Source organism: Schistocerca piceifrons, chromosome 2 (assembly GCF_021461385.2).
Source record: "Schistocerca piceifrons isolate TAMUIC-IGC-003096 chromosome 2, iqSchPice1.1, whole genome shotgun sequence".
Taxonomy (NCBI): Eukaryota; Metazoa; Arthropoda; class Insecta; order Orthoptera; family Acrididae; genus Schistocerca; species Schistocerca piceifrons.
The window spans coordinates 477,111,087-477,138,021 of record NC_060139.1 but is presented as its reverse complement, the minus strand read 5'-3'; the positions used below and the strand labels follow the sequence as shown (position 1 = coordinate 477,138,021).

At 38.5% G+C, this 26,935-nt stretch overlaps 1 protein-coding gene across 7 annotated transcripts in view; it reads right to left on the bottom strand.

Annotated features, from left to right (window-relative positions):
* The window catches only part of LOC124774954 (epsin-2), a 148,328-nt gene that overhangs the window by 41,289 nt on the left and 80,104 nt on the right, over positions 1-26,935 (bottom strand). For 4 of the 7 annotated variants that reach the window (XM_047249663.1, XM_047249666.1, XM_047249665.1 and 1 more), the window contains exons 8-10: positions 11,278-11,455; positions 2,832-2,970; positions 1,842-1,874 (exon numbers count right to left, since the gene is read on the bottom strand). In XM_047249663.1, the coding sequence (XP_047105619.1) occupies positions 1,842-1,874; positions 2,832-2,970; positions 11,278-11,455 (350 nt within the window). The remainder of the gene's footprint in view (positions 1-1,841; positions 1,875-2,831; positions 2,971-11,277; positions 11,456-26,935) is intronic. The other 3 variants (XM_047249667.1, XM_047249668.1, XM_047249669.1) reach the window with 3 other exon arrangements.

Here is a 26,935-nt window from a genome sequence, read left to right as displayed (position 1 = left end):
GTTACTCTGATTGCTTCCAGTTGCAAAATGATTCGAGTAATTACAGGATATTTGTGTGGGTAATTTATGAATATAATCTTAATATTGTATGTCAAACATTACATGTCCTTTTTCTGTCAGAGTAACAAATAAAATAGAAATGCAGTACTTCATTAGATCCTGCTGCTGTATCCATATCTTCTGATACTCCGTCTCAAGAAACGGTGCATCTGTACTGTAAAGTACACACGGTTCCCATCTTTCAAGAAGTGGCTGTTCTAAGCAAGAACAGGTGTCAAGACAAAAAAAGGAAGCTGTAGCAGTTACAATAAGGGCTTCAAACTTTCTACACAAAATCAACAGAGCATCACTGGTATCTATGGAAAGGACCATGATAAAAGGCAAAGAAATAAAATTTATTGGACAGACTATTCACTATACAATCATCTAGAAATTCATTAGCAGTTAATGAGAATCTTATACTCAGATCATTGAAGGAAGACAGCCAGGTTACTAAAAAGGCACTACTGCAACCAGATAGCTCAAATTTAATTTCTTGTGGCTTCTATAGTTAATTTACTTTATAATCAACGTGAAGGACTGCTTGTGTAAACATCTAACAATCCACTACCTGCCCTTTAAATTCATACTCTCACTTCCTTGAAACTTGTATACTTCAAAAACAGCAGGGGGGGGGGGGGGGGAATCAGAAGACAAAACTAAGAGTTAACCATATTAAAGATATTTTAACATAATTTGAGGTTCTGTGCAACTGCTGAAATAGAAGCCAGTCTTGTGAAACTAAGTAATCTTACAAAGGACACTGAAAATGTTTTGCACAGTCGTCTCTAATTTCTTTATTTTTTGCAGGAGGGAAATGAAATTTTTTGTGAACATACATGAAACATTTAGCTATAAGTTGGTATATAAAAGTATTTTCTTTTATTTATAGGTGAGCCATAATGGACCATGAAGTAGATGTCAGGTTGTGACAATGGTTAGTGATGGAGTTCCTCTTCAAGACCGGCGATGACCCTGCCACATCGATTCACAGGAAGTTGCTCCCCATTTATGGGGAGAACACCATGGATCGCAGCAGTATCCAGTGGTGGTTGCAGAGGTTTAAAGAAGGTGATTTCACTCTACTGGACAATCCACGAAGCGGTAGACCATTGACGGTAGTGAGCGATGTGGAGAAGGAGACCATACATCAAATAATCCAAAATGACAGAAGTGTGATAACACGACAGCTTGCTGAAATGATTCGTTTGCCATTGGACAAGCTGCGACATGCCATCAAGACCCACAGACCACAGCTTCAGAGTCAGCTCATCAGACTACACCATGACAATGCCAAACCCCATACAGCCCTTAAATGCAGGAGAAAATCACGAAAATGGGTTGGAAAATTGTTCCTCATCCTCCCTACAGTCCAGACTTGGCTCCATCTGATTTTTCCCTCTGCTCGTCTGAAGGCCCACCTGCATGGCGAAACATTTGATAGTGAGAAGGACCTTATTTCCTGTGTCAAGCGATGGTGTAAAAGTCAATCCTTGGGATTTTACCAATCTGCATTTACATCATGGAAAGACCGTTGGGCCACATGCATCACGGCTGATGAAGGCTACATTGAGTAGGCTCAATGTATAGCTAAATGTTCCAAGTATGTTCACAAAAAATTTCATTCTCCTCCTGCAAAAAATAAAAAAGTTAGAGACTACTGTGCAAAACTTTTTGAATGCCCTTTGTACATGAGCGATACAAATTGGTTGCTGTTAGCTAGTTCTGAAACACAGCAGCTTACAAACTGTTAGAACACTCAGTTGTTACTCATTGATGGGAGAAGAGTACTACGTTCTTACCGATTCCCAACTATAATGAAAGATGTCCAATGTCTGCTCAATATAACAAAAGAGAAAACCAAAGATAAAACAATACTAAAATAATGTCTGTTCCAAATAAAAACTGAACAAAAATTTATTAAAACTAAATTGAAACTTTTATTATTGGTATTTCTGTTTCACTACGAGTTGAGTTATTGAGAATCTGCAGCCAAATTATGTGAGAAGCAAGATATAAATTAAAAATATGCAAATCTCATTATAAACTAGTTACCACAGAACAGAACAATCTTTCACTACACACACTGTTCACAGTGACTTACTGAGAAAATCTGTTGACAATGTTTTGTACAACAGGAAAGTCCACATAACAGCTGTCAGAAAAGTAATTACTGGAGCAAGACCTTCCTCAAATGTTTTAAACAACTGTTTGTTGACAGGCTACTACATCTTTGCAAAAATGGTTTCATGCACTTGAATGTCCACTGCTGTCTTCCACTAGTATCTTATGTCACCATTGTGCAAAACAGTTTACTGAGCAATTTCTAAAATCACTGAAACCTGATTGCAGGATTTAAAAAACTGTCACTGAAATGAGTGCTAACACATTTTCAAAGATGATTTTGTGAAACTGCTCTGCAAAGAAATTCCAACTAGCAGCTACAAACATTATTTTTTAATACATGAGAAAAATCAAATTTCTCATGATATCTTAAACAATGAGAGAGAGAGAGAGAGAGAGAGAGAGAGAGAGAGAGAGAGACTGTGCCTCTAACCAAGTAATATTTAAATATTTATAGTACTAATGTCTCATCAGTAATCTATTTATGCTCACTTCAACGCAACTCGACGAAACAGAGAATGTATTAAGTGTTCTACTTTGTTAAAAATGGCTTGTGTAATATATAATATGATGATGGCAGACATTTTTGTGCAGTGACAACATTTCAAAAACTAAAATGAAATATTTTAAACAGAAAAAGGAAAATTCCTCTAAAAATTCAAACATACCTGAGGCCGTGTGGGGACTGGCGAGGACTGACTGACAGGTGCCTGAGGAAATCCCCAAGGATCAACAGGTGCAGCTGGAGCACCCAGGTTCACATCCAGCAGATCCAGCATGTGAGACTGTTGAGCAGGTTGTTGGTGCCTACAGTGGATAAATGAGTTGACTAATATTTAAATACTCAAACATAAGAACAAAATATGAAGTTGCTGCAAAATCAATATGAAACACACACACACACACACACACACACACACACACACAGAGTAATGTCAGTTACAGAGTAGAAGATAACATTTAAAATTTTTGTTCCGATAGCTGGATACTGATCATAGCTGCATGAATTATTCCTATAAAACAATAGGAACACAGCTGCATGAGGGGACATGATTCCAGTTTTTATAACTGAATCCTTTCATACAGCAGAAGGCATAAAAAAGAATTACTTTGAGAAAATTACACTATTGAGGATTGAAGTAGATAATTCATAAATGCCAGCAAGCCAAGAAGACCGTGGAGACCGGTGAAGAGGGAAATTAACAACAAAATTCTAAAAACCTTTTTTTAAGACAGAGAAGTTGCAAATGCCAGACAGCACATTCAAGGAAAGGACCAATTAAAAATTAATGCTTGTAAAGGAGAAAATATGAACACTGGAGGGGAAAAAGACAAACAATGCAAATATTGAGAAGCTGTGGCAAAGGAACAAAAGTGAAGGGAAGTCAAGAAACAAAAGATGCTGAAGTTCCCCAACTGTGTTTTGTTAGGCTGCCTCATGGTATTACCAAATGACTTACTTGGTTGCAGATTTATATATCAAAAATTGAAGGTCACTTTTTAAATGCATCAACACCTGTGGATGCAGACAGTCCCCCAAAATACTCTGGCAAGAATAATGATTTTGATACTTTGTAAGTCAACAGTTCTTCTGGCATAGAGAAGATGTTGCATCTTGCATTTCGGGGTAAACAAGAAACATGTAAAAACTTGAGAGACAAAGTAATTTTTCTCTGAATCTGAAAGATTTCCTTTCAAGGACCGTACAGAGTGAGTAAATAACTTTTTAAAAAAATGTTGCGATGAGAGTTAAATACGCTAACTCTCAGTATGTCTGTTCCTGACCTATGATAAGCATATTACTTTCATAGAAAATCGACACAATATAAAGTGTACCAAAAGGAAAATTCACTGGAGAAAATTATAAAATTGTGAAACAGAACGGTACTCTCCTCCAAGAGCTGGAATTATTAGTACTGCTGATAGGCTCATAAAAGCACAAGAAATTATTATAGCTTCCAGAACTAATAGTTCCTCTTCCTTGGGGAGGAATGAGGAGTAGGTCTGTGTAAGTTAGAAGGCAAGGGAGGTCACTCACCAGATTATTAAGACGAACCCACCTGTAGTGATGATCAGGAGAGACGAACATGGTTTATTACGATAATGATGATGATGATGATGATGATGATCATGATTTTTATTAGTACAGAAATTGCACAGCACTCAAGACAACACCATTACTACTGCTGCTGCACATTTCTATTTTGAGCCTTGTTGTTTTATCGTTTAAGATTAACCTAATTCCCGAACCCCCCCCCCCCACACACACACACACACACAAACCTACTTATTCTGTAGATTTTATTTAAAAAGTTCAAGTTTTGTTTGTATCTGATTTAAAAATATACTTAAATTTTACCCACACATATAAATAATGGGTAGGTAGTACAATAGTTTCCATTACCTACATCCATCCAATCTACACCAAATCCCCTCTATCAACATAAAGAGCCATAATGGGCACCAGGTTGCACAACAGAAAATAGCGGTCTGCAAACTGAGTGTGTTCAGGTCTCGTGCTCAGGCATGATGTGCACGATCATCAATGCTCTGATCAAGCAGGCTCTGGTCGAATGACACATGCAGACAGAGGCCTCTCAGTCTGTTGTTGCTTCTACCATACTTCCGCCAGCTGACTTAACTACACTCATATCAATTTATTTATGCAGTACAGATAAAACTGGGTAGTAGTGTCCAATCATGACACCATTATGATCCGTAAAAAAAAAAAAAAAAAATAAATAAATAAATAAAAAATCTTGCTTTATGCATAATAATGAAAATTTGGGTACAGTTGAAAGTTTCACAGGAAAACTAAGTAACTACCAGCATCTGTAACAATGATCAGTCTCAAAATGAAATATGACATTACTACTTTTTATAACACCATCTGCTTTATAGATTCAAATTTACCTCTGTGAATTTTACCACCTACAAAATTAGAAGTCTAGTTGCTGTTGTTGAGGTCTTCAGTCCTGAGACTCGTATGATGCACCTCTCCATGCTACTCTATCCTGTGCAAGCTCCTTCATCTCCCAGTACCTACTGCAGCCTACATCCTTCTGAATCTGCTTAGTGTATTCATCTCTTGGTCTCCCTCTACAATTTTTACCCTCCACGCTGCCCTCCAGTACTAAATTGGTGATCCCGCAATGTCTCAGAACATGTCCTACCAACCGATACCTTCTTCTAGTCAAGTTGTGCCACAAACTCCTCTTCTCCCCAATTATATTCAATACTTCCTCATTAGTTATGTCATCTACCCATCTAATCTTCAGCATTCTTCTGTAGCACCACATTTTGAAAGCTTCTATTCTCTTCTTGTCCAAACTATTTATCGTCCACGTTTCACCTCCATACATGGCTACACTCCATACAAATACTTTCAGAAACGACTTCCTGACACTTAAATCTATCCTCGATGTTAACAAATTTCTCTTCTTCAGAAACGCTTTCCTCGCCATTGCCAGTCTACATTTTATATCCTTTCTACTTTGACCATCATCAGTTATTTTGCTCCCCAAATAGCAAAACTCCTTTACTACTTTAAGTGTCTCATTTCCTAATCTAATTCCCTCAACATCACCCGACTTAATTTGACTACATTCCATTATCCTCGTTCTGCTTTTGTTGATGTTCATCTTATACCCTCCTTTCAAGACACTGTCCATTCCGTTCAACTGCTCTACCAGGTCCTTTGCTGTCTCTGACAGAATTACAATGTCATCGGCGAACCTCAAAGTTTTTATTTCTTCTCCATGGATTTTAATTCCTACTCCAAATTTTTCTTTTGTTTCCTTTACTGCTTGCTCAATCTACAGATCGAATAACATGTCTAACAGAAATGAATTTGTCTCCAAATTATTCTCCGTTAGTGGTCTAATTACAATCAATTGTCAGGATATCATTGACTCCTTTCAGGTCAAGTCTGGTTATCTGTCTGAAATAAAGGTTCCTTGCTGACTGTAATTTCTTATGCTAGTCACATTTGAGACGGAAACAGAGAACATTCTTCTGGTAAATTAGATAACTTGGGTAAGAATACGGTTATGCATCCACCTCACAAGTGGATTGCCGTCATTACCACTATCCATCTGGGTTACACACAAATCAAAGGTAGATTGAGTATGACATGGCCCACAGTCTAGCCACTCCGAAAACAGAGACCACATATTTTGATTGGTGAGCACGGATGACATGCTTGTGGTTGTTCGAAATAAACCCTTACAGATATCACAAAAACAGAAACATTATAACTGTGTTTTAACTTACTGGAACTATTTTTTCATCACAAATTTGATGCACTGTATTTAACATCTCATTTCTATGAGAAATGGAAATAATTTTAATAACTGAAAGAGCAGCCACAGAATTGTTGCTACTGTATGCAATGTCTGAATTTTGACGTTCTGTTCTATGAGATGGAGGCAGCATTGGTTCAGCACTAGTAGTGTCTACAGTTAAGAGACGATAATATGGCAGTTGTACTGCACTGTCAAACATATGTTACACAGAAAATGGTGATCTGCAATTAAATACAATTTTCATTTGCTGGACACAGAGCATGCGTCAAATGGAAAAACTGGGTCTGCTGTAAGTAAGACATACTTCTATATCCTCAGGCCCCAAGTTACAATGATTTTTCAGTTTATGCACCCATAACAACACAAACTGAATGGTAGGATATGTCTCACCTTCAAGTATTTCTATTCCATCTCTGAATAGCTCTACAAATGTTACGAGTTATTTTGCAGCATGGCCATAACCAGAAAGTTTTTTGGAGAAACCTTTCTCTGGAATCATTTTCATGATTTTATTGTACTGCCTAACCACTGGCTACAGCATTCTAAATGAGCTCATCCATCTAGTCTCTATTTCTTGTTTCAACCATTTCTGTACTGAATTCACATCACCATTATTCTTCGTGAAATGGACTGTGTCTCTGGTAGCATAAATAACGAAGTAAACCACTGCAACCTCATTTTTCACGTAATCATCAGCAAAAAGGTGTTTCAAAACAGTGTTCAAAACATGTGTAATGTGTGCATAACACTGAAAGGATTGCAATGCCTTGCAAGTACTAGTGTCGTGGCCAGTGACAATTGAAATCTTAACAAGATGCTGTAGATTTACTCTCATATTAAGTAAAGTTTCTTCAAGGCAATTCTTAATAAATTCCCCACATTTTTTCTTCTCAGAAAAGCAGGTTGTCACCAATACCATATTTTATTCTGCCTAATCTTCATGAAGTGTGCAGTAATAGATAGGTTAATTCCTTTCCCAATATGCATCGACCCACATATCTGCCATAACCTTTCTACACACTTTTAGTTACCACTGCTTACATAGAAACTGGTAATATTTCAGAACTAACCCTTGTTGCACACATGCGTCTTCAGATATGTGGTGATGGACCTGCAATGCAGGAGAACAGAGCGCTTACCACTTCCAAACACTGCTGATCATCATCTTTTGAACTCCAGACGTGTTCTTTCAAATCAAGTTTCACTTTGACGCTATACTTTGATTCATGTTCATGCGCCATGCTACTGCAGCGGGCAACTGGCAAGGGGAAGGCCTCAGCCATGGCCAAATGATTAGGATCATATTTGGCAGGTCATTTGCGCAAAACCTAAAATGATAGATATTTTCGCTCCATCATCTCCCCTCACATGGATTGCAAACAGGTGTGCAGATTGCGTCTTATTACTTCAATCGTGCAAGTTGGTTGATCCTTGCCATCTAAAAACCTTCTATCGTACAGTACTGCTCTGTTCACTCCAAGAATCCATTATCGACCAGAAATTGTTATCAGCATTGTATATTTTTAAATTGTTCTTAAGATATGTTTATTTAATTCCATATGTCGATTTATTGATTTTGGACCAACTGATATAAACATTTTTAACGAGTTGGTTTAACAACTAACCTCTTCATAGTTCCTTATAAACACAGGAAAATTACAAACAACAATATTCTAGACACTGTTTTGGAATTTTGCACCACGTACGAATGCATTATTTTATGTGTACTGCCAATGAAAAGGGGTTTTTCCCCTCTCCCTTATGTCAAAATATGTATTGAATGCTTGTCTTTACAATACTCTCACTCAGAATATTGTTTTCATAAAATTACGCTTAAAATTTTATTCTTTACTAATCCACGTGATAAAAAATTTATTTGCCTGCCTTGTTACTTTTCCTTATTGATTTACTTACCTTATTACCCTTCCTATTCCTGTCAATTTCATGAGGGTGGGGGGGGGGGGGAGTATTTGGTACTTTACCACAGGTTTCCCAGCCAGAATGCCCTGGTTGCTACGCCAGCGGTGCCTTCTTTTCACAGCTTGAAGGTTATGGATACATAACAAGCAGTCAAAAAAGTCTCTTTCCCCCATTTCTATGGATTTGCAAACATTATACAAAAAGAAAAATGCTTAGTTTTGAATTACCTATTGATCCCGTCAGTTGTGAGTCGCTTGCATGTCATGAACTTTAGGGCTGGTTTTCTCAAAAACAGGGCTAGTTGAGCCAAAACATCTTCCAGTCTTTCATTTCAGGTCGTCAACAGGTGACCAGCCCAATCAAAACCAAATCGGTTAGCCGTGTCTTTGCCTCTCTCTTGTGAGTGGCAATCAAGTAACTACGGTATGTGGTTGGGCCATTTGAGCATGCGATGCTTGAATGAACCTAAAGGAAGTCGAGTGCAATAGCTCCCTGAACCCAAAGGAAAAAATTCCTGGATTTTCTGGCTAAAAATATACTTTTCCCCAGGTGAAAAAGCACCGTACCCCAGATGAAAGTAGATTTTTTTCTGTCTTACAAGATGATATAGTTTCCCTCTGCAACTGTAAAACTTATAAATCCTCTGAACTGTAAAGATTCCATACACTGTTGTAGAATTTCCTAGCACTTTAGGAAACAAAACCCACAAAAAAAGCAATGCATTTCGGAAGGATCTCTGAATGCGGCAACATGTACACCGCGCATTTCGTATTACGAATGTATAAATACGAATTCCACCAAATACAGCACGGTAGCTTCTGAAGCACTGAAACAGGGATTGTAATGCGCTTTTGTCAGCCAGTCATAGCTCACATTCATGATCTCGCCAGTCAACGACAGCAGATATTGAGAGCATAGGACATGTGACGTAGTCAATAGCAACGTCACTCTTTAAGTAGCACAAACACACAAATAGGAAAAATTAGTGGTTCGAATTAATGCACATAAAGCACAGCTACCAGAAAAGCTAAGCTTTCACATACAATATTAGTCGTCAAAAATTCTGTGCTGTTTTTTTCAGAGGGTGTGGCTAGGCAGGATTCTAAGAGCACAGCTTAAATTGCAACAACTGAATATTTCTGAAACGAGACTTATAAATTTCACTGCATTGAACATTCTGTGGGTGGCTGAATACATGTTACATCAAGTACTTCAACTTTTCCAGGGAAAAGCCAATACGTGTGAAATTGCTCAAGAACTCATCTCACACCTTTTTCAAGTATAATTATACTTTTTTCCATCATCATTCCACAATTTGTAATGTATGAAAGAACTAAAATACAATAAACTAACCTTGAAGCATAGTCTATTTTAATGTGTGTTACCCTTTAACATATATCAAACACAAATGTGCCATTAAAATTTTAAATAATGGCTGATCTTCTGGGCCCAAAATTTTTCTAAGCGGTGGGTCATCAAAGTGTTAAGTTCTGAATGAGAGCCAAACACTCCAAGATTCTAGAAATTCATCACAAATTCTCACACATAACATAATTCATCTTGCGTAAACAGAAATTTACTTTGAAAGTAATGCATTTCAAACCACCATTCGCAATATTTTCCCATGACCTCTTATAAATATTAACAGTTGTGATGTCACACTCATCTAAAGCAGTTTGTTTTTACAAAGTATTGTACCGTCTCTGTCCTAAATCCTCCAACATATTTTCTTTGCAGCTAAAGTTTTATTTTGGGGTTATTCTTTCATTTATGTGTTACTGCTGCAGTATTATTCTACAGTGGCAAGTGTAAGTAAAATTCTTTGTTAGAGTCTCACTTCTAGTCAGTCAAAGTTACAAAAATATAACTGAAAACTAGAACAAGGAAAAATTCCCAAAACTTTAAAACATTCCCGGGATTTCTCTGGATGAAAATATTCCCGTGTTTTCCCAGATTTCCTGGGGCATATACACCTTGTACTGAAATCTGCCAGGCTTTTGCGTAGCACATGCCCTGAGCAATTCGAGCGAGCATCAAATGCCTGATGCTGATCTCTATAGGAAGACCATATCAGTTTACAGGACCCAACATGTTTGAACATTTTCTATCTTTGTACCCCGTATAAAACCCCGTCATTACTCACTGTTCTGAGTTTACACCTCCCTTCACCCTCCTAAAATATGGGTCCCTATCCACTGTGTGGTCTGACTGACTTGCTCTTCCTTTACTTTCTATCCTTTTGCAACCTACATCACTTCCCTCCTCACTGTAAGGACTAATAGCCCCAAAAGGTAGGATAGTCTTTTGTACTTTTGTGTCGTGTCTATCAGTAATACTAACAACTTTGAGTCCTCAAGGTAAGTACTGGTTAGCCATTCCGCAAGACAACAAATTTAGTGAAGTATTTATCCACTAAAACAATGGTTAAGCTTGGCAATCCAACTGTGAAAAGAGCCAAAGAATGTGCAGTTGACACTAGTGTAAGCGTGAATATTGCGATTCAGAAAACAGGTTATGCACTGGAGCTGGTGAGAGGGACAATGTGAAGAGAAAGCAAGTCAGAAGGTTTCAAGGATATATCATTTTGAATTTTTTTGTCAAACAAGATCAAGATACAAACCACTCAACTTCTATGTGTGCCCACAATGCCAGTTCAACAGTGATTAATAATACTCAGGTAGTCATCAGATTGTTAGTGGTAAACAGTGAATACGAATCTTTTGGTGGATTCAGTTCATGTTGTGGATAACATCTAATTTTCAGTGAGAAGGATACAGAAATGTAGAAAAAAAAAAAAAAAAAAAAAAACTGTGCTCTAGTAAACTCCACAGTAAACATATTATTAAGAGTTATTATACAAGTTTGTCTGACAATTTTGAAGGTCACTTACTTGAACTCTTCTTCTGACTGTGATAAAGCAAGTTGTAGCCTGACATCGTCTGAACGGCGTCGCTGTTCCTCTTGTTCAGCTTCCTCGCGGGACATGGCCAGAGCTAGCTGTAGCTGCAGTTCTTCCTCGCCCACTGTCTGTGGCCGTGCCGTTTCCAATTCTGAAGAAGAGGGCCCACCTATAACACACGAACAGTGTACAAATTGCCTACTGTGTACACGGACTGCACATTATACCTAAATTACTTATGCACTTATTCAGAATAGAAGAGCTTACATGGCTCAGATACTTGCTAAGGAAAAACAATGCCAAATTCTCCATCATCGAAGCATGAGGAGGAATGGTATAGCTTGCAACAAAATATATTAACTATAAATCTGTTTTGTCTTTGTAATAAATGAATGCAAAATATTTTTTGTGTTGGTCTCCTTTTTCTGTTAGCTGCACAAATTTTTAAGAAAAGAACTAGCTTCTTAAAAGCACTATGAAACAATAGTTAACATTAGTTTGGTCATCAATAATTTTAAATGCAAAAAAAAACTTAAAAGTGAATGTTTTACTTTTCAATTTTTGGTGGTTACTCTAATAACACTGTGTGTAAATCATCCTGATAACCATTCAAGTGTGCCGAAATGGTTAACTGAAGTACACAATTACAGCACACAATTCATATAGAGTTGCTATCAGTGTTTGAGAAAAAGCACATTCAAAACCGAACTTACACATCATTTCAAAGTATTCGTCTCCACAGTTTATGCGTCAATGTGTTCATTCAAACCAGAAAGTGAATCATTTACAAAATAACTCACTGTGACGATGTACAATAATGCTTTATCATGTAAACCCAACCCACTTTTGGGTACTCAGCAATATCCACACATGGTTTCTTTCTCTTTTGTGTAGTGAGAGAAATTATATGGCACTACATACAGCTGTTAGGATTCATACAGAAGGATCAGCATTCAGGCTGCCTTACGAAACGTGTGCCTTAAGTGCGCTTCGGATTTCGTACATGCCTTTTGTGAAGTAGTTACTTGCAAAGAATGAAGTTGATATTGTCTCACCCAAACTTTTTGTTTAGTAATCATAATTAGGGAAGAGAGACATTTAACTGTCAATCTATGTGTCAAATACTGATTTTGACATCATTGACTTTGTATCATTCAAATAGCTTTTCACACATGCTGAATCTTGTTCCTCAATTAGAAAGAACTGTAGGCTGTCCTGACATGAAAAGTCATGTAAAATCTTATAATTTAATCATTCTCAAAGAACAAAAGCCACTGTTCTCAATAATGGATCTTCGTGGGTGTCTGGATCAAATATCATTTTCAAGATAATCCCTTAAATATCTAAATCTGTTGACCAAAAATGGGTCATGGCAAGGTCAGGAGAATACCCTAATGCTACATGCAAACACTAAAGATGGAGAGTTACAATTTGAAAACACAACGAAACCTCAAGTGGAAATACTTTTTTTAGACACTGTAACTGACAGCAACTGAACAGCTTGCAGTGACTATGGTGTTTCTTGCAGCACACTATTTAAACATTCTGCTGTAAAATGATATCCTTAAAAAAATCACAATCCAGCAATTTTTAAACATTTTAGGGTAACTTTTCATATAAAGAGGCAGCTTCAACAGAATATAAAGAGGCAGCTTCAACAGAAACACAATTCATTTTTACAATTTGAACAGTATAAAATGATGAGGCAATATAATGCAAGCAAACTAAATATGTGAAACTATAGAAAGATTGCATGACACTATAAGCAAGAAAAAGTGCATTATGGTTAATATTTCAAGAACCAACAACAATACATTAATATGTATGATACAATGTATAACTATAGACAAATGTATGTGAACAAAAAAATATGCAAAGAGAGATAATGAGATAATACAGCTATAGTTACAAATTTTGAGATATACCATAATAAAGCTAACAAAAGTAATATTATACAAAATGGTTGTTGAAAGGATATGTTATTTAAAGTGAGCTAACACTCACCAGACAGTTGATATTGTGAAGTGGCAGCACACGCATAGGAAAGAACAGATTAGATTAACATTCCCAGTTTTGTGGAATAATCAGAGGTAGTAAAGTAGTGCTGAAACACTTATGAAATTACATGATAAGAACTGTTTTAACAGAAAAGAGAGAAGAGATGTGTGTGTATATATATATATATATATATATATATATATATATATATATATATATATATATGAATGAATGATTATAATAGAGGGAAACATTCCACGTAGGAAAAATATATCTAAAAACAAAGATGATGTGACTTACCAAATGAAAGTGCTGGCAGGTCGACAGACACACAAACAAACACAAACATACACACAAAATTCAAGCTTTCGCAACAAACTGTTGCCTCATCAGGAAAGAGGGAAGGAGAGGGAAAGACGAAAGGATGTGGGTTTTAAGGGAGAGGGTAAGGAGTCATTCCAATCCCGGGAGCGGAAAGACTTACCTTAGGGGGAAAATAGGACGGGTATACACTCGCACACACACACACACACACACACACACATATCCATCCACACATATACAGACACAAGCAGACATATTTGAAGACAAAGAGTTTGGGCAGAGATGTCAGTCGAGTGCAGGAGTGCAGGGGCAAAGATGTTGTTGAATGACAGGTGAGGTGTGAGTGGCGGCAACTTGAAATTAGCGGAGATTGAGGCCTGGTGGATAACGGCAAGAGAGGATATATTGAAGAGCAAGTTCCCACCTCCGGAGTTCGGATAGGTTGGTGTTAGTGGGAAGTATCCAGATAACCCGGACGGTGTAACACTGTGCCAAGATGTGCTGGCCGTGCACCAAGGCATGTTTAGCCACAGGGTGATCCTCATTACCAACAAACACTGTCTGCCTGTGTCCATTCATGCGAATGGACAGTTTGTTACTGGTCATTCCCACATAGAATGCGTCACAGTGTAGGCAGGTCAGTTGGTAGATCACGTGGGTGCTCTCACATGTGGCTCTGCCTTTGATCGTGTACACCTTCCGGGTTACAGGACTGGAGTAGGTGGTGGTGGGAGGGTGCATGGGACAGGATCTCATTTCAGGGCAGGATTTGAGGAAGTCGTATCCCTGCTGGAGAGCCACATTCAGAGTCTGGTCCAGTCCCGGAAAGTATCCTGTCACAAGTGGGGCACTTTTGTGGTTCTTCTGTGGGGGATTCTGGGTTCGAGGGGATGAGGAAGTGGCTCTGGTTATTTGCTTCTGTACCAGGTCGGGAGGGTAGTTGCGAGATGCGAAAGCTGTTGTCAGGTTGTTGGTGTAATGGTTCAGGGATTCCGGACTGGAGCAGATTCGTTTGCCACGAAGACCTAGGCTGTAGGGAAGGGACCGTTTGATGCGGAATGGGTGGCAGCTGTCATAATGGAGGTACTGTTGCTTGTTGGTGGGTTTGATGTGGACGGACGTGTGAAGCTGGCCATTGGACAGGTGGAGGTCAACGTCAAGGAAAGTGGCATGGGATTTGGAGTAGGACCAGGTGAATCTGATGGAACCAAAGGAGTTGAGGTTGGAGAGGAAATTCTGAAGTTCTTCTTCACTGTGAGTCCAGATCATGAAGATGTCATCAATAAATCTGTACCAAACTTTGGGTTGGCAGGCCTGGGTAACTAAGAAGGCTTCCTCTAAGCGACCCATGAATAGGTTGGCGTACCAGGGGGCCATCCTGGTACCCATGGCTGTTCCCTTTAATTGTTGGTATGTCTGGCCTTCAAAAGTGAAGAAGTTGTGGGTCAGGATGAAGCTGGCTAAGGTGATGAGGAAAGAGGTTTTAGGTAGGGTGGCAGGTGATCGGCGTGAAAGGAAGTGCTCCATCGCAGTGAGGCCCTGGATGTGTGGAATATTTGTGTATAAGGAAGTGGCATCAATGGTTACAATGATGGTTTCCGGGGGTAACAGATTGGGTAAAGATTCCAGGCGTTCGAGAAAGTGGTTGGTGTCTTTGATGAAGGATGGGAGACTGCATGTAATGGGTTGAAGGTGTTGATCTACGTAGGCAGAGATGCGTTCTGTGGGGGCTTGGTAACCAGCTACAATGGGGCGGCCGGGATGATTGGGTTTGTGGATTTTAGGAAGAAGGTAGAAGGTAGGGGTGCGGGGTGTCGGTCGGGTCAGGAGGTTGATGGAGTCAGGTGAAAGGTTTTGCAGGGGGCCTAAGGTTCTGAGGATTCCTTGAAGCTCCGCCTGGACATCGGGAATGGGGTTACCTTGGCAAACTTTGTATGTGGTGTTGTCTGAAAGCTGACGCAGTCCCTCAGCCACATACTCCCGACGATCAAGTACCACGGTTGTGGAACCCTTGTCCGCCGGAAGAATGACGATGGATCGGTCAGCCTTCAGATCACGGATAGCCTGGGCTTCAGCAGTGGTGATGTTGGGAGTAGGATTAAGGTTTTTTAAGAAGGATTGAGATGCAAGGCTGGAAGTCAGAAATTCCTGGAAGGTTTGGAGAGGGTGATTTTGAGGAAGAGAAGGTGGGTCCCGCTGTGACGGAGGACGGAACTGTTCCAGGCAGGGTTCAATTTGGATGGTGTCTTGGGGAGTTGGATCATTAGGAGTAGGATTAGGATCATTTTTCTTCGTGGCAAAGTGATATTTCCAGCAGAGAGTATGGGTGTAGGACAGTAAATCTTTGACGAGGGCTGTTTGGTTGAATCTGGGAGTGGGGCTGAAGGTGAGGCCTTTGGATAGGACAGAGGTTTCGGATTGGGAGAGAGGTTTGGAGGAAAGGTTAACTACTGAATTAGGGTGTTGTGGTTCCAGGTTGTGTTGATTGGAATTTTGAGGTTTTGGAGAGAGTGGAGCTGGAAGTGGGAGACTGAGTAGATGGGAGAGATTGGGTTGGTGTGCAATGAGAGGAGGTTGAGGTTTGCTGGAAAGGTTGTGAAGGGTGAGCGAGTTGCCTTTCCGGAGGTGGGAAACTAGGAGATTGGATAGTTTTTTGAGGTGGAGGGTGGCATGCTGTTCTAATTTACGGTTGGCCTGTAGGAGGATGCTCTGAACAGCCGGTGTGGACGTGGGAGAGGAAAGATTAAGGACTTTTATTAAGGATAGGAGTTGATGGGTGTGTTCATTGGCTGAGTTGATGTGTAGGTGAAGGATTAGGTGGGTGAGGGCAATGGATTGTTCAGTTTGGAACTGGTATAGGGACTGATGGAAAGAAGGGTTGCAGCCAGAGATGGGAACTTTAAGTGTGAGGCCTTTGGGGGTAATGCCAAACGTCAGACAGGCCGAACTCCGGAGATGCGAACTTGCTCTTCAATATATCCTCTCTTCCCGTTACCCACCAGGCCTCAATCTCCGCTAATTTCAAGTTGCCGCCACTCACACCTCACCTGTCATTCAACAACATCTTAGCCCCTGCACTCCTGCCTCGACTGACATCTCTGCCCAAACTCTTTGTCTTGAAATATGTCTGCTTGTGCCTGTATATGTGTGGATGGATGTGTGTGTGTGTGCGCGAGTGTATACCCGTCCTATTTTCCCCCTAAGGTAAGTCTTTCCGCTCCCGGGATTGGAATGACTCCTTACCCTCTCCCTTAAAACCCACATCCTTTCGTCTTTCCCTCTCCTTCTCTCTTTCCTGACGAGGCAACAGTTTGTTGCGAAAGCTTGAATTTTGTGTGTATGTTTGTGTGTCTGTCGACCTGCCAGCACTTTCATTTGGTAAGTCACATCATCTTATATATATATACTTATATATATATATATATATATATATATATATATATATATATATATATATATATATATATATATATATGTGTGTGTGTGTGTGTGTGTGTGTGTGTGTGTGTGTGTGTGTGTGTAGGGAAACAAGTACAGGCAAAGACAAAGTTTTAAGTAACTACCCATCTGGCTGTGACCATCAAACTTGATGACAGTCTCTCTCTCTCTCTCTCTCTCTCTCTATCTCTCTCTCTCTCTCTCTCTTCCCCCCCCCCCCCCTCCTTATTCACCCCTCAATGTGAGTCATTTTTCCCAATCATGGATGACTTGGCAGAGACCTTGGTTATAGTAGTCAACATTTTGAATGATCGGGAAATGTTCTACCTCGAAAATAATCTTGTTGTTACTCTGGAAATTCTGACTACACAATTGTTGCTTCATCTGAAGAAAGATTAAGTCACAGGATCCTACAATAGGAGGATCTGGGAAATGAGACCAAATCTGATAAGCAAAGAAGTAGCATCTGAGACTGTGTCCTGTGCAAGATAAGCTGAGCATCATCCTTGAGCAAAAACACCCCCTTGTACAGCTTCCCCTAACAGCTTGCTGTACGCCCGTCAGGAAATTTTGGCAGTACTTATCTGTGACAGTTTGCATCCCTACCAGCATAATCTGTTAGCACTACACCATGGCAATCCCCCCCCCCCCCCCGTGATACACCCAGAACATGGTGATTAGGCGGGCTAAAGAAGTCATGTGGATTGGCCTGACACAGCTAGAACAATTTCACTGAAGCCTCAGTTCAGCAGGATTTTTTAAAATCAATATCAGCAGTTGTGGAATCTAGTGGGCAGGCACAATTTTCCTTTTCAAAATGTTGTTCATGATGTTGAAAACTGATCCATGATTGAATTTACTTTTTGCTCTACTGCCTCGATTGTGGTCTTTAAGCAGCAGGACCTGTACTTTTCATGTGATTACTGGTTCTTCGAAGAGAGATGGTTAGCCACTTCATTCTTTCATTCAGACTTGTTCAACTAAACTGGGAGTGTCTGTGCCACCTAACCACCGTGTCCCAGTAAGATTGTGCATTGTTGCTGTAAACTTTCACCAATTCCACACAGACACTTGCAGTATTATTTCCCTTTAAATATAGAAAAATAAGTACTGTATGATACAGCACTTTATCAAAGGGTAGTGCCATTTTATTTTGCATTCTCTTGCCACGTTCTACAGTACTATGGCATAGGGATTTCAATGTGTACCAGGACTGCAGGCACATACCTGTAAACAAACAAAAAATTAATTACATAACTAATTTTTTTACATTGATAATCAAAACTTTATGACTACTGCTCACATACTACCAGCAATTACAATAATGCTAAGGATTGGAAAAAAATATGTTTGCACCCAATGGTGCTACGTAGTTTAACATTACATAAATTTATGCATGTAAAAGTACTATCCACAAAAACATTGTTGATCCCCTATTATTACATAAAACATACAGTTACATTTTCAATGATTATTTAGTGTTTACAGTGCAATCGCTGGTAAATGTTCCTTCTATTAACAACTGACTTAAATTTACTTTCCTTCTTCGGATTAGAATGTTTAATCAATTTCTCATTTAGACATTTTATAAGTTTTCTCTGATGAACCTGCCTGGATAGGTGCACATAATAGTATGGCATTCCCAGGATTCACTTAAGTGCGGACACCAGATCAAACCAACCAGACAGATTAACTATGAGGGCCAGGGTACCAGGCAGCCTGTATGCAGTTTCCACACATCTAACTAGCTGAATACTGGATGGGTACCCAGATCTGTTCTGTTACACAATACGCAAACATTTAGGAAACATTTACATACTTTCACACAGGATAACAATAGATGCAGATACAGTATAACCAAACTTTTACATTCCCAGAATTAACATTCTTCCTGTCATTTACAACATTTTTTTATCACTTTCATCAAATTTCCTATGTCCACAATGTTAATTCACACCCAATTTTGTGTCAAAATATTTATAATTTTCCCGCAATTTACGAAAAAATGTTAGTGGAAAAAAAACTGACGTAAAATGATGCTGGCATGATGTTGGCCTCAAGTAGTGTTTCCAAATATTATGTGGTTAAGTTTCTTGACACCAGGGTGCTCTGCTTATTGGGTTTAAGCTGGTAAACATGTAAAAGTTTGAACAATTCATGCTGTAGCTCCTGCCGCTGCCAAAATCTACTCTGCATGGTGGTTGCTGGGTTCATACAAATAAAGGTATCATGACCAATCACAACCATTTCCAAACTGTCTCTACAGTGCATGCACAGTTTTGCGATTGTTTTAATCGTCATCACGCCTCTGTCAACTATGTTTAGCGTTTCGTCTTTTGGACGCTTATAGTGCTAGTTGACACCTTCATTCAGTTTGTGTTGCTCAAATGTTTTTGGTTTAAACACAGCGCGAATTACGCATATTCTCATGCTGAGCGAGACATGTTTCAAGGATACGTTCTCACCGTTAAGTGAAATATTTACGTATGTATTTTTTGTGATGTTACTACAGTTCTAGAGATGTACATCATCACATATGCCAACACCATACAAAATACTTATGTAAATATTTGCGCTTGATATCAAGAAAAAATTCTCGAAACGCACTGTGCTAAGCATGAAAAAATATCTAACTGATGCAATGCTACGTTATTTAAATAATGAGCGACAGCTGCAGGTGTTCCAAAAGCATCGATAATGACGTATGACATTGTGTCAAATGTTTCTGTGTCCCAATTAACAGTTCTCATTATATCGGCAGTTTTTATTAGATGATAAACCATTATCAGATAATAAACAAGTCCCTGACATGAGTATTTTGATGCATATTATGTGCACAAACAAAGTGTGAAAATGCAAGGGGGTATCCTATACGTAACTGTTACAGCTTAAAACATTATTTCCCACATTTTACGCCATTTTTAAGTCCCCTGAAAAGTGTAAAAGCGGGAGTACAAAAATTCGGTCTGGCCCAGGAAGGTGAGTGGTGGTGGAGTGACTGGAAGGGCCATCCTCTACAGTTAACATTGACACACCTGGAAATTAATATGCAGACCCCATGAAGACAAGGGATAAAAGCCATGAAAAAGAAGAATATAAGTACTAAAAGAAGAATATAAGTATTCTCAGACAACAAGTTTCAATTACTGGCATTAATTTACTTTACCTGTTCTGACAGTTTAACTGGGTCACTGACATTACTCCACATAATGTTATATTGATAATATTCAATTCAAATAATTTTTATTTGAAGATGGGGGCAGACATCTACAAAGAGGATAACTAACAAGCATCAAAACCATAGATGCAACCAGTTTGAGCTTGTTAAGTTAAATAATGGTCTCCAAATTTGTAATGCAACAGACTGTTCATGGAGCTAGTAGTTGAGTGTTTTATTTTTAATCCTTTATATGTTTATGGTCAATATTTTAACCACATCACATAAGGTTCAAAATTTCTGAAATCTGTTACCTGTAAATGATTCTGTAGTATTCAACTACTGGATGGTAACTACTGCGTGGTAACAATCTGTGGTCAACAAAGCAACTACAATGAACTTACACTGTATTGTCAAGATGGAAGCACTTGTATTTTCTGGTTGATAAAGTAACCACAAAGCACTCTCAGTTTCAGTGCATGGAGTGTGTCAATTTTGCTGGTAAATCTTTACATTTACAAAATTAAGTCAATTTATTATGGTTTTATAGTGTAATGCAGTAATCTGTCTCCAGTTACACTGTATCTAGAGCAAATGTCTGAAATTACTTTTGCCCTTTTTGTGTGTGTGTGTGTGTGTGTGTGTGTGTGTGTGTGTGAAAGAGAGAGAGAGAGAGAGAGAGAGAGAGAGAGAGAGAGATGTATAAACCTAATTTTTCCTTGATTTAACATAATACTTCAATTGTAAACAAATACTTCTGTGCAAGTTGTATTACATAGTTATGAAAGCTCAGTATTTATTTGACACTTACACTTGTCAAACAGTTTCTAAAATATAGCATTGTGCTCAGATGTTAAAGGCAATTCTACAGAAGCTGATTCAGATGTTAGTATAGCAAGATCAGCTTTTGTGAGCAGAGAGTGGCGTAGAGGATGGGAAGTTGTAGTAGTAGTTTGCAGTGCACAGACTGTGCCGAATTTTGCTGTAAGGCTTCACATTTACAAAATTAATCTACTTGTAATATAGATATGTTAACAACAATCTTACTCCAGTTTCACTGCACATAGTGCAAATCACTGTGAAATGAGATTTTTTGTCTCATGTGGGCAAAAATACATACATAATCTTAATTTCCCACAAATTTACCATAATACAGTAGGACCTCAATAATCCAGCATGTTCAGGGATCTGTCAATGTCAGATTATCAAATATGCCAAATTATCGAGGTTCTTTTAAAAAGCTATTAAAAACTGTAGCACTATCTAAGGAAACAAGTAAACTAACTTATTTAGCAAAGACAACAGAAGTGGTTACAGAATAAAAAACTGAAATGCATATTACTTTTATGTAAAAACAAAACAGAATAAAAAGTTGAATACATTACTGCCCTATTTAAATGGTTTAAGGCTTAAAATTTTAGAAAAGTTCAATATACTTAATAATTTCTTGTACACCAGTTACTAAATAAAATACACAATACTGATTTGAAAAGATAAAGCAAGCTAATTAATAAAAACTATTACAAGGATTTGTGCAGTTAATTATCTTCAGGGACAGCACAGATATCCGAGGCTGTCGATGGCATGGAATGTAACAGTCTACTGCTAGTGGTTTAAATGAAATTTTCTTCTAAGCCTTCTTGAACATTGCAAAAACTAACTTGTTTTTGGACTGAGCCCCTTTCTTTAACAAAAATTATTGTTAAGACGTGCAAATTCAGGACATCAGAAGCATTGTACAGTTGGCTCCTCTCAGTGAATTTTACAAGAGTGCTTAAGGCTTCTGAAGCTTCAGTTCAAGAGATATGAGTTGTAGACATTTCTTCTTCATCATTCTCAGTTTCTGGTGCCTCTGTGGACTGAAGACTCTTCGCAGTATCATATCGTCAGTCATCCCATCTTCAATACCTAAATTTTTGATAATGTCAATCCATTCGTCAACTTCTCCTGCTAAAAAGGCACTCAGTTGATTATTTAATGCAGAATTTCTCACTCATACAATTTTAGAGTGATCAGTTATCACCTCATAATCATTTACACCTCTTTCCATCTCGCCTTCTTCGATCAGTTTAGGCCACAGTTTTCTCCAGGCCCTGTGCAAAGTGGGATATTTTACAGAGGTCCAAGCAATTGCAGCTGTGAAAAGAGCATCTTTAATGTTAAAACTGAGTTGGAACTCTTTATATTCTAAGCTTAGCAGCTTTTGCACAAACATTCCTCTGTACCTACATTTTAAATTCTTTATGAGCCCGTGGTCCCTGGGTTGACATAGTGATGTAACATTAACATAAAGATGTGTGTGAAAAATATTATCTGACACAAGCACCAATTCTGGAGGTTGAGCTCAAATTGTAAGGATGAGAGCCGCATTCGAATTGGTAGGTAGGCCTGTTTCTTTCAAAATTTTGTTTCACATCTGGAATGAAATGGTAAAAGAACCAGTCTTTGAACAACTCTGCTTTCATCCAAGCATTAGTCTGTGCACCTTAAGTAACCGGCATATGTGTCACAATTTTTAGAGGTCTACGTTTCAGATATTTCCCAATCATAAACAAAGCCGTTTAATGACCACCTGAAGCACTTCCACATACTAAGGCAGTTATTCTGTCTTTATTCTTCTTAAAGTCCTTTGTGCTGTACTCCTCAGGTCCCATTGGGGTTGAATTTAGCAATCATTGCCATAACGGGACGGTCTCATCAGTGCCGAACTAAGAAATGAGGAAAAATTTTTGATGAGTGCCATACTATCAGGTCTGATGAATTATCAAGTGCCGGATTATTGCGGTCTTACTGTATTTCAATTGCAAACAAATGCACAAGTTATTTTACTTCCACATATTTCTGACATCTACTCACAAAATTATTCATCACGACATAATTCTCTTTGAGAAATGGAATTAACTGACACTCAGATATTATCCTTGGTTACTGTGATGATTGCAGATTTGTTGTGTACACTTTATCCTTGTAGTGCTCCTCACAAACAGAAATCATACAGGGTTAAATCGGGGCTTCAAGTGAGCTACATATTGTTGCTAATAACTGCCATGGAGCACATCGTGAGTTGTATGCAAAGAAACACTTGCCATATGAGCCCTTACTGAATCCTGTTAAAAGACCAAGAACACGATGTTCTATTCTCTTACTCAATTCATTAAAAACAGTTGCTAAGTGTTTTGCACATATCAGTGTTTTGCACATATCTTTCACTGTTACCAGCATCATTAAAACAAACCGGGCCTATTATTCTGTCACCACTAACTGTATACAACACTCCTATTGATTGATCATTAAGCAGAGTAGGTCTATCAGCACTCCAACATTGACAGTTTGGGAATTCTCATACTTGTATAAATGAACTTAATATTGTCTGAAAACAGAATGAGGAAACGACCAATTTCACTGTCATGCACTTGTTTCAGAAGCCATTTGCAAAATCTAATCCTGTGTGCGGCATCAATAGGTTTAAATTCTTGCACAACTGTTACTTGATATGGCTTTAGCCCAAGTAGCTTATCATCCCCTTGTACAGAGGTGCAAGAAATTTGCGTTTGCTGTGAAAGATGTCCAAGAGACTTTTTAGGCGAATTTTCCAGGCAGCTACAATGTCATCGAGATGAGTTCCTGAGAGCATTATGTCATCATTTCTTGCCATGAACACTTCCCATTTCATGAAAATTGCATCACAACTCTGAATTCAAACATCTGGAAACCTCTGTTCAAACTATCTCCAGACAATACAAGCAGACACTGTACGCTCATATGAATCGTAAATAAACACTTGTTGAGGAATGGAGTAATTCGATCTTGCCATTGTTGCATTCGCAAGCTTCACTGCTACACTTGTGATGATTGTTTTACTGTTCAAATGACACTGGGTGAAATGGAACATAGTGCAGGATTAACAGGGAGACATGGGATGTATTCGGTCGAGCAGTGCGGCTCCGGTGGCCAGCACACAAAATCCCATGTGTGTGGTTGTAATAGAAATGGAACACCCTGCAGTTTCCGAATTATAACACTGCACTCAATAAATACTTTTAATCTGCCTTCTTGCTTCTACATCATATTTTACATACTTATACAACAATTGCAATCCCATAATATAAAGAAATGTTTCTCCTACAATTTAAGTCATAAAGCCATAAGGGGAACCCAGGATAGAACATATTCCTTTGAAGGTGCGTTTGACATCAGCAGCTTCAATTTGGAGGAGGTCCATATGCAGAGAATGTTCACAGAAGAACTTCCAGAGGCACCAGTGATCACCAAATACAACTCAGTTTTGATGAAGTTGAGTCAAATAGTGTAGAATATATTTCTAATTCAGAATCAGATGCTAATATTTATAATATGCCTGCAGTTACTCCATATCAGCCAAAGTTTTCTATACAGAGAAAGAATCCATGTTAATGCTAAAACATCACTCCTACCATTTGGTCCTAGAGTTCCTGCAAATTTTTTCCCCTCTAGAAATTTCTTGCCATTTTTCTGAGAGGAATTTCTTGATATGATAACTTTAAAATCAAATAAGTATGCATCACAGTGTGGAACATCTCTAAACCTCACATTAAAAGAGGTGTTGGCTGTCCAGTAGTGTTTGTAAATATTACATGCTTAAGTTTCTTTACACCAGAGTGCTATATTCAGTAGATTTGAATCGGTAAATGTGTTACAGTTGGAACAATTCGTGCCGTATCTCCCGCCACTGCCAAGCTCTACTTGGTTTCGTAGCTGATGGAAGTAACTAGGTTTGTTCTAATAAAGATATTATGACCAATCACAACCGTTTCCAAACTGTGTCTACTGCACAAATGTACTTTCGTGATTGTTGTGATCATGGTGACACCTTTGTTGAATCATATTTAGCGTGTTTCAACATTTGGCAACTTGTAGCGCTAGCTGAGACCATCATTCACTTTTGCGTTGCTCAAATGCTTACTTTTTAGTATAAACACAGCATCAGTTATGGAATTTTTTCATGCTGAGCAAAACATATTTGTGCAGTATTTACGAAATTCCCCCCCACCATCCCCTGATGTCACACAAACAGTGTGAGTGATAGTTTGCATGTGTGTGGTTTTCTGCATAACTGAGGAGGCACAGTACCTCATAACCTAAAAACTACTACAGGACAGATGCAGAACACATGAAAACACAACACAAAATACTTATCTACGTATTTGCACTTGACAACGAGAAAAAGTTCTCAATACGCGCCGTGCTAAGCATGAAAAAATACGTGACTAGTGCAGTACTTCATTACTTAAATAATGAATTACAGCTGCAGGCTTTCAAAACCATTGATTATGTTGTAGGAAATTGAATCAAACGTTCCTATTTTCTCGAGAGTTATCAGTTCCAGTAACATCAGCGGTTTTTATTAGATAATAAACCATTACTAGATAATAGACAATTCCCTGACAAGTCTTTCGATGCTCGTTATGTACAAAGATCGAAAATGCAAGGTAGGATCCTATACATAACTTTTACAGCTTAAAACGTTAATTTTCCACATTTTACATCACTTTTTTGGAGCCCCTTGAAAAGTGTAAAAGCAGGGTTTCACTGTAGTTGTCAAAACAGTGAACTTTATTAAGTTGAAATGGTTGAATCTTATTAGTTCCAAGAATTCCTGATGTTTTTGGATTCAAAGTATGATAACATGCAGTATTCTGTGGAAGTAAGATGGCTAACCCATATGAAAATGTTTAAGAGAGACTTTGATTTGAAGCAAGAAATACAATCATTCTTTGAAACCAAGTCAAAGAGACTCTTGGAATTCGAAAATAAAGAATGGCTTTCCTACACTGCGTTCTTCGTCGGTATAACATGATAACACTTGACCGTAAGGAAAAGGTCAACTGATTAATGTCATGCACGATCTTATTTCCGCATTCCAAATGAAACTTTGAGAACAAAAGTTACGAACAAGAAACTTCACAGATTTTCATAAACTGCCAAAGCTATACGTCATCACATAAGTGGCAGTCATTAAATACGCTTCTTTGATGTTGTTGTTGTGGTCTTCAGTCCTGAGACTGGTTTGATGCAGCTCTCCATGCTACTCTATCCTGGGCAAGCTTCTTCATCTCTCAGTACCTACCGCAACCTACATCCTTCTGAATCTGCTTAGGGTATTCATCTCTTGGTCTCCCTCTACGATTTTTACCCTCCACGGTGCCCTCCAATGCTAAATTTGTGATCCTTGCCTCAAAACATGTCCTCCCAACCGATCCCTTCTTCTAGTCAAGTTGTGCCACAAACTTCTCTTCTCCCCAATCCTATTCAATACCTCCTCATTAGTTACGTGATCTACCCAACTAATCTTCAGCATTCTTCTGTAGCACCACATATCGAAAGCTTCTATTCTCTTCTTGTCCAAACTAGTTATTGTCCATGTTTCACTTCCATACATAGCTACACTCCATACAAACACTTTCAGAAACGACTTCCTGACACTTAAATCTATACTCGATGTTAACAAATTTCTCTTCTTCAGAAACGCTTTCCTTGCCATTGCCAGTCTACATTTTATATCCTCTCTACTTCAACCATCATCAGTTATTTTACTCCCTAAATAGCAAAACTCCTTTACTACTTTAAGTGTCTCATTTCCTAATCTAATTCCCTCAACATCACCCAACTTAATTCGACTACATTCCATTATCCTCGTTTTGCTTTTGTTGATGTTCATCTTATATCCTCCTTTCAAGACACTGTCCATTCCGT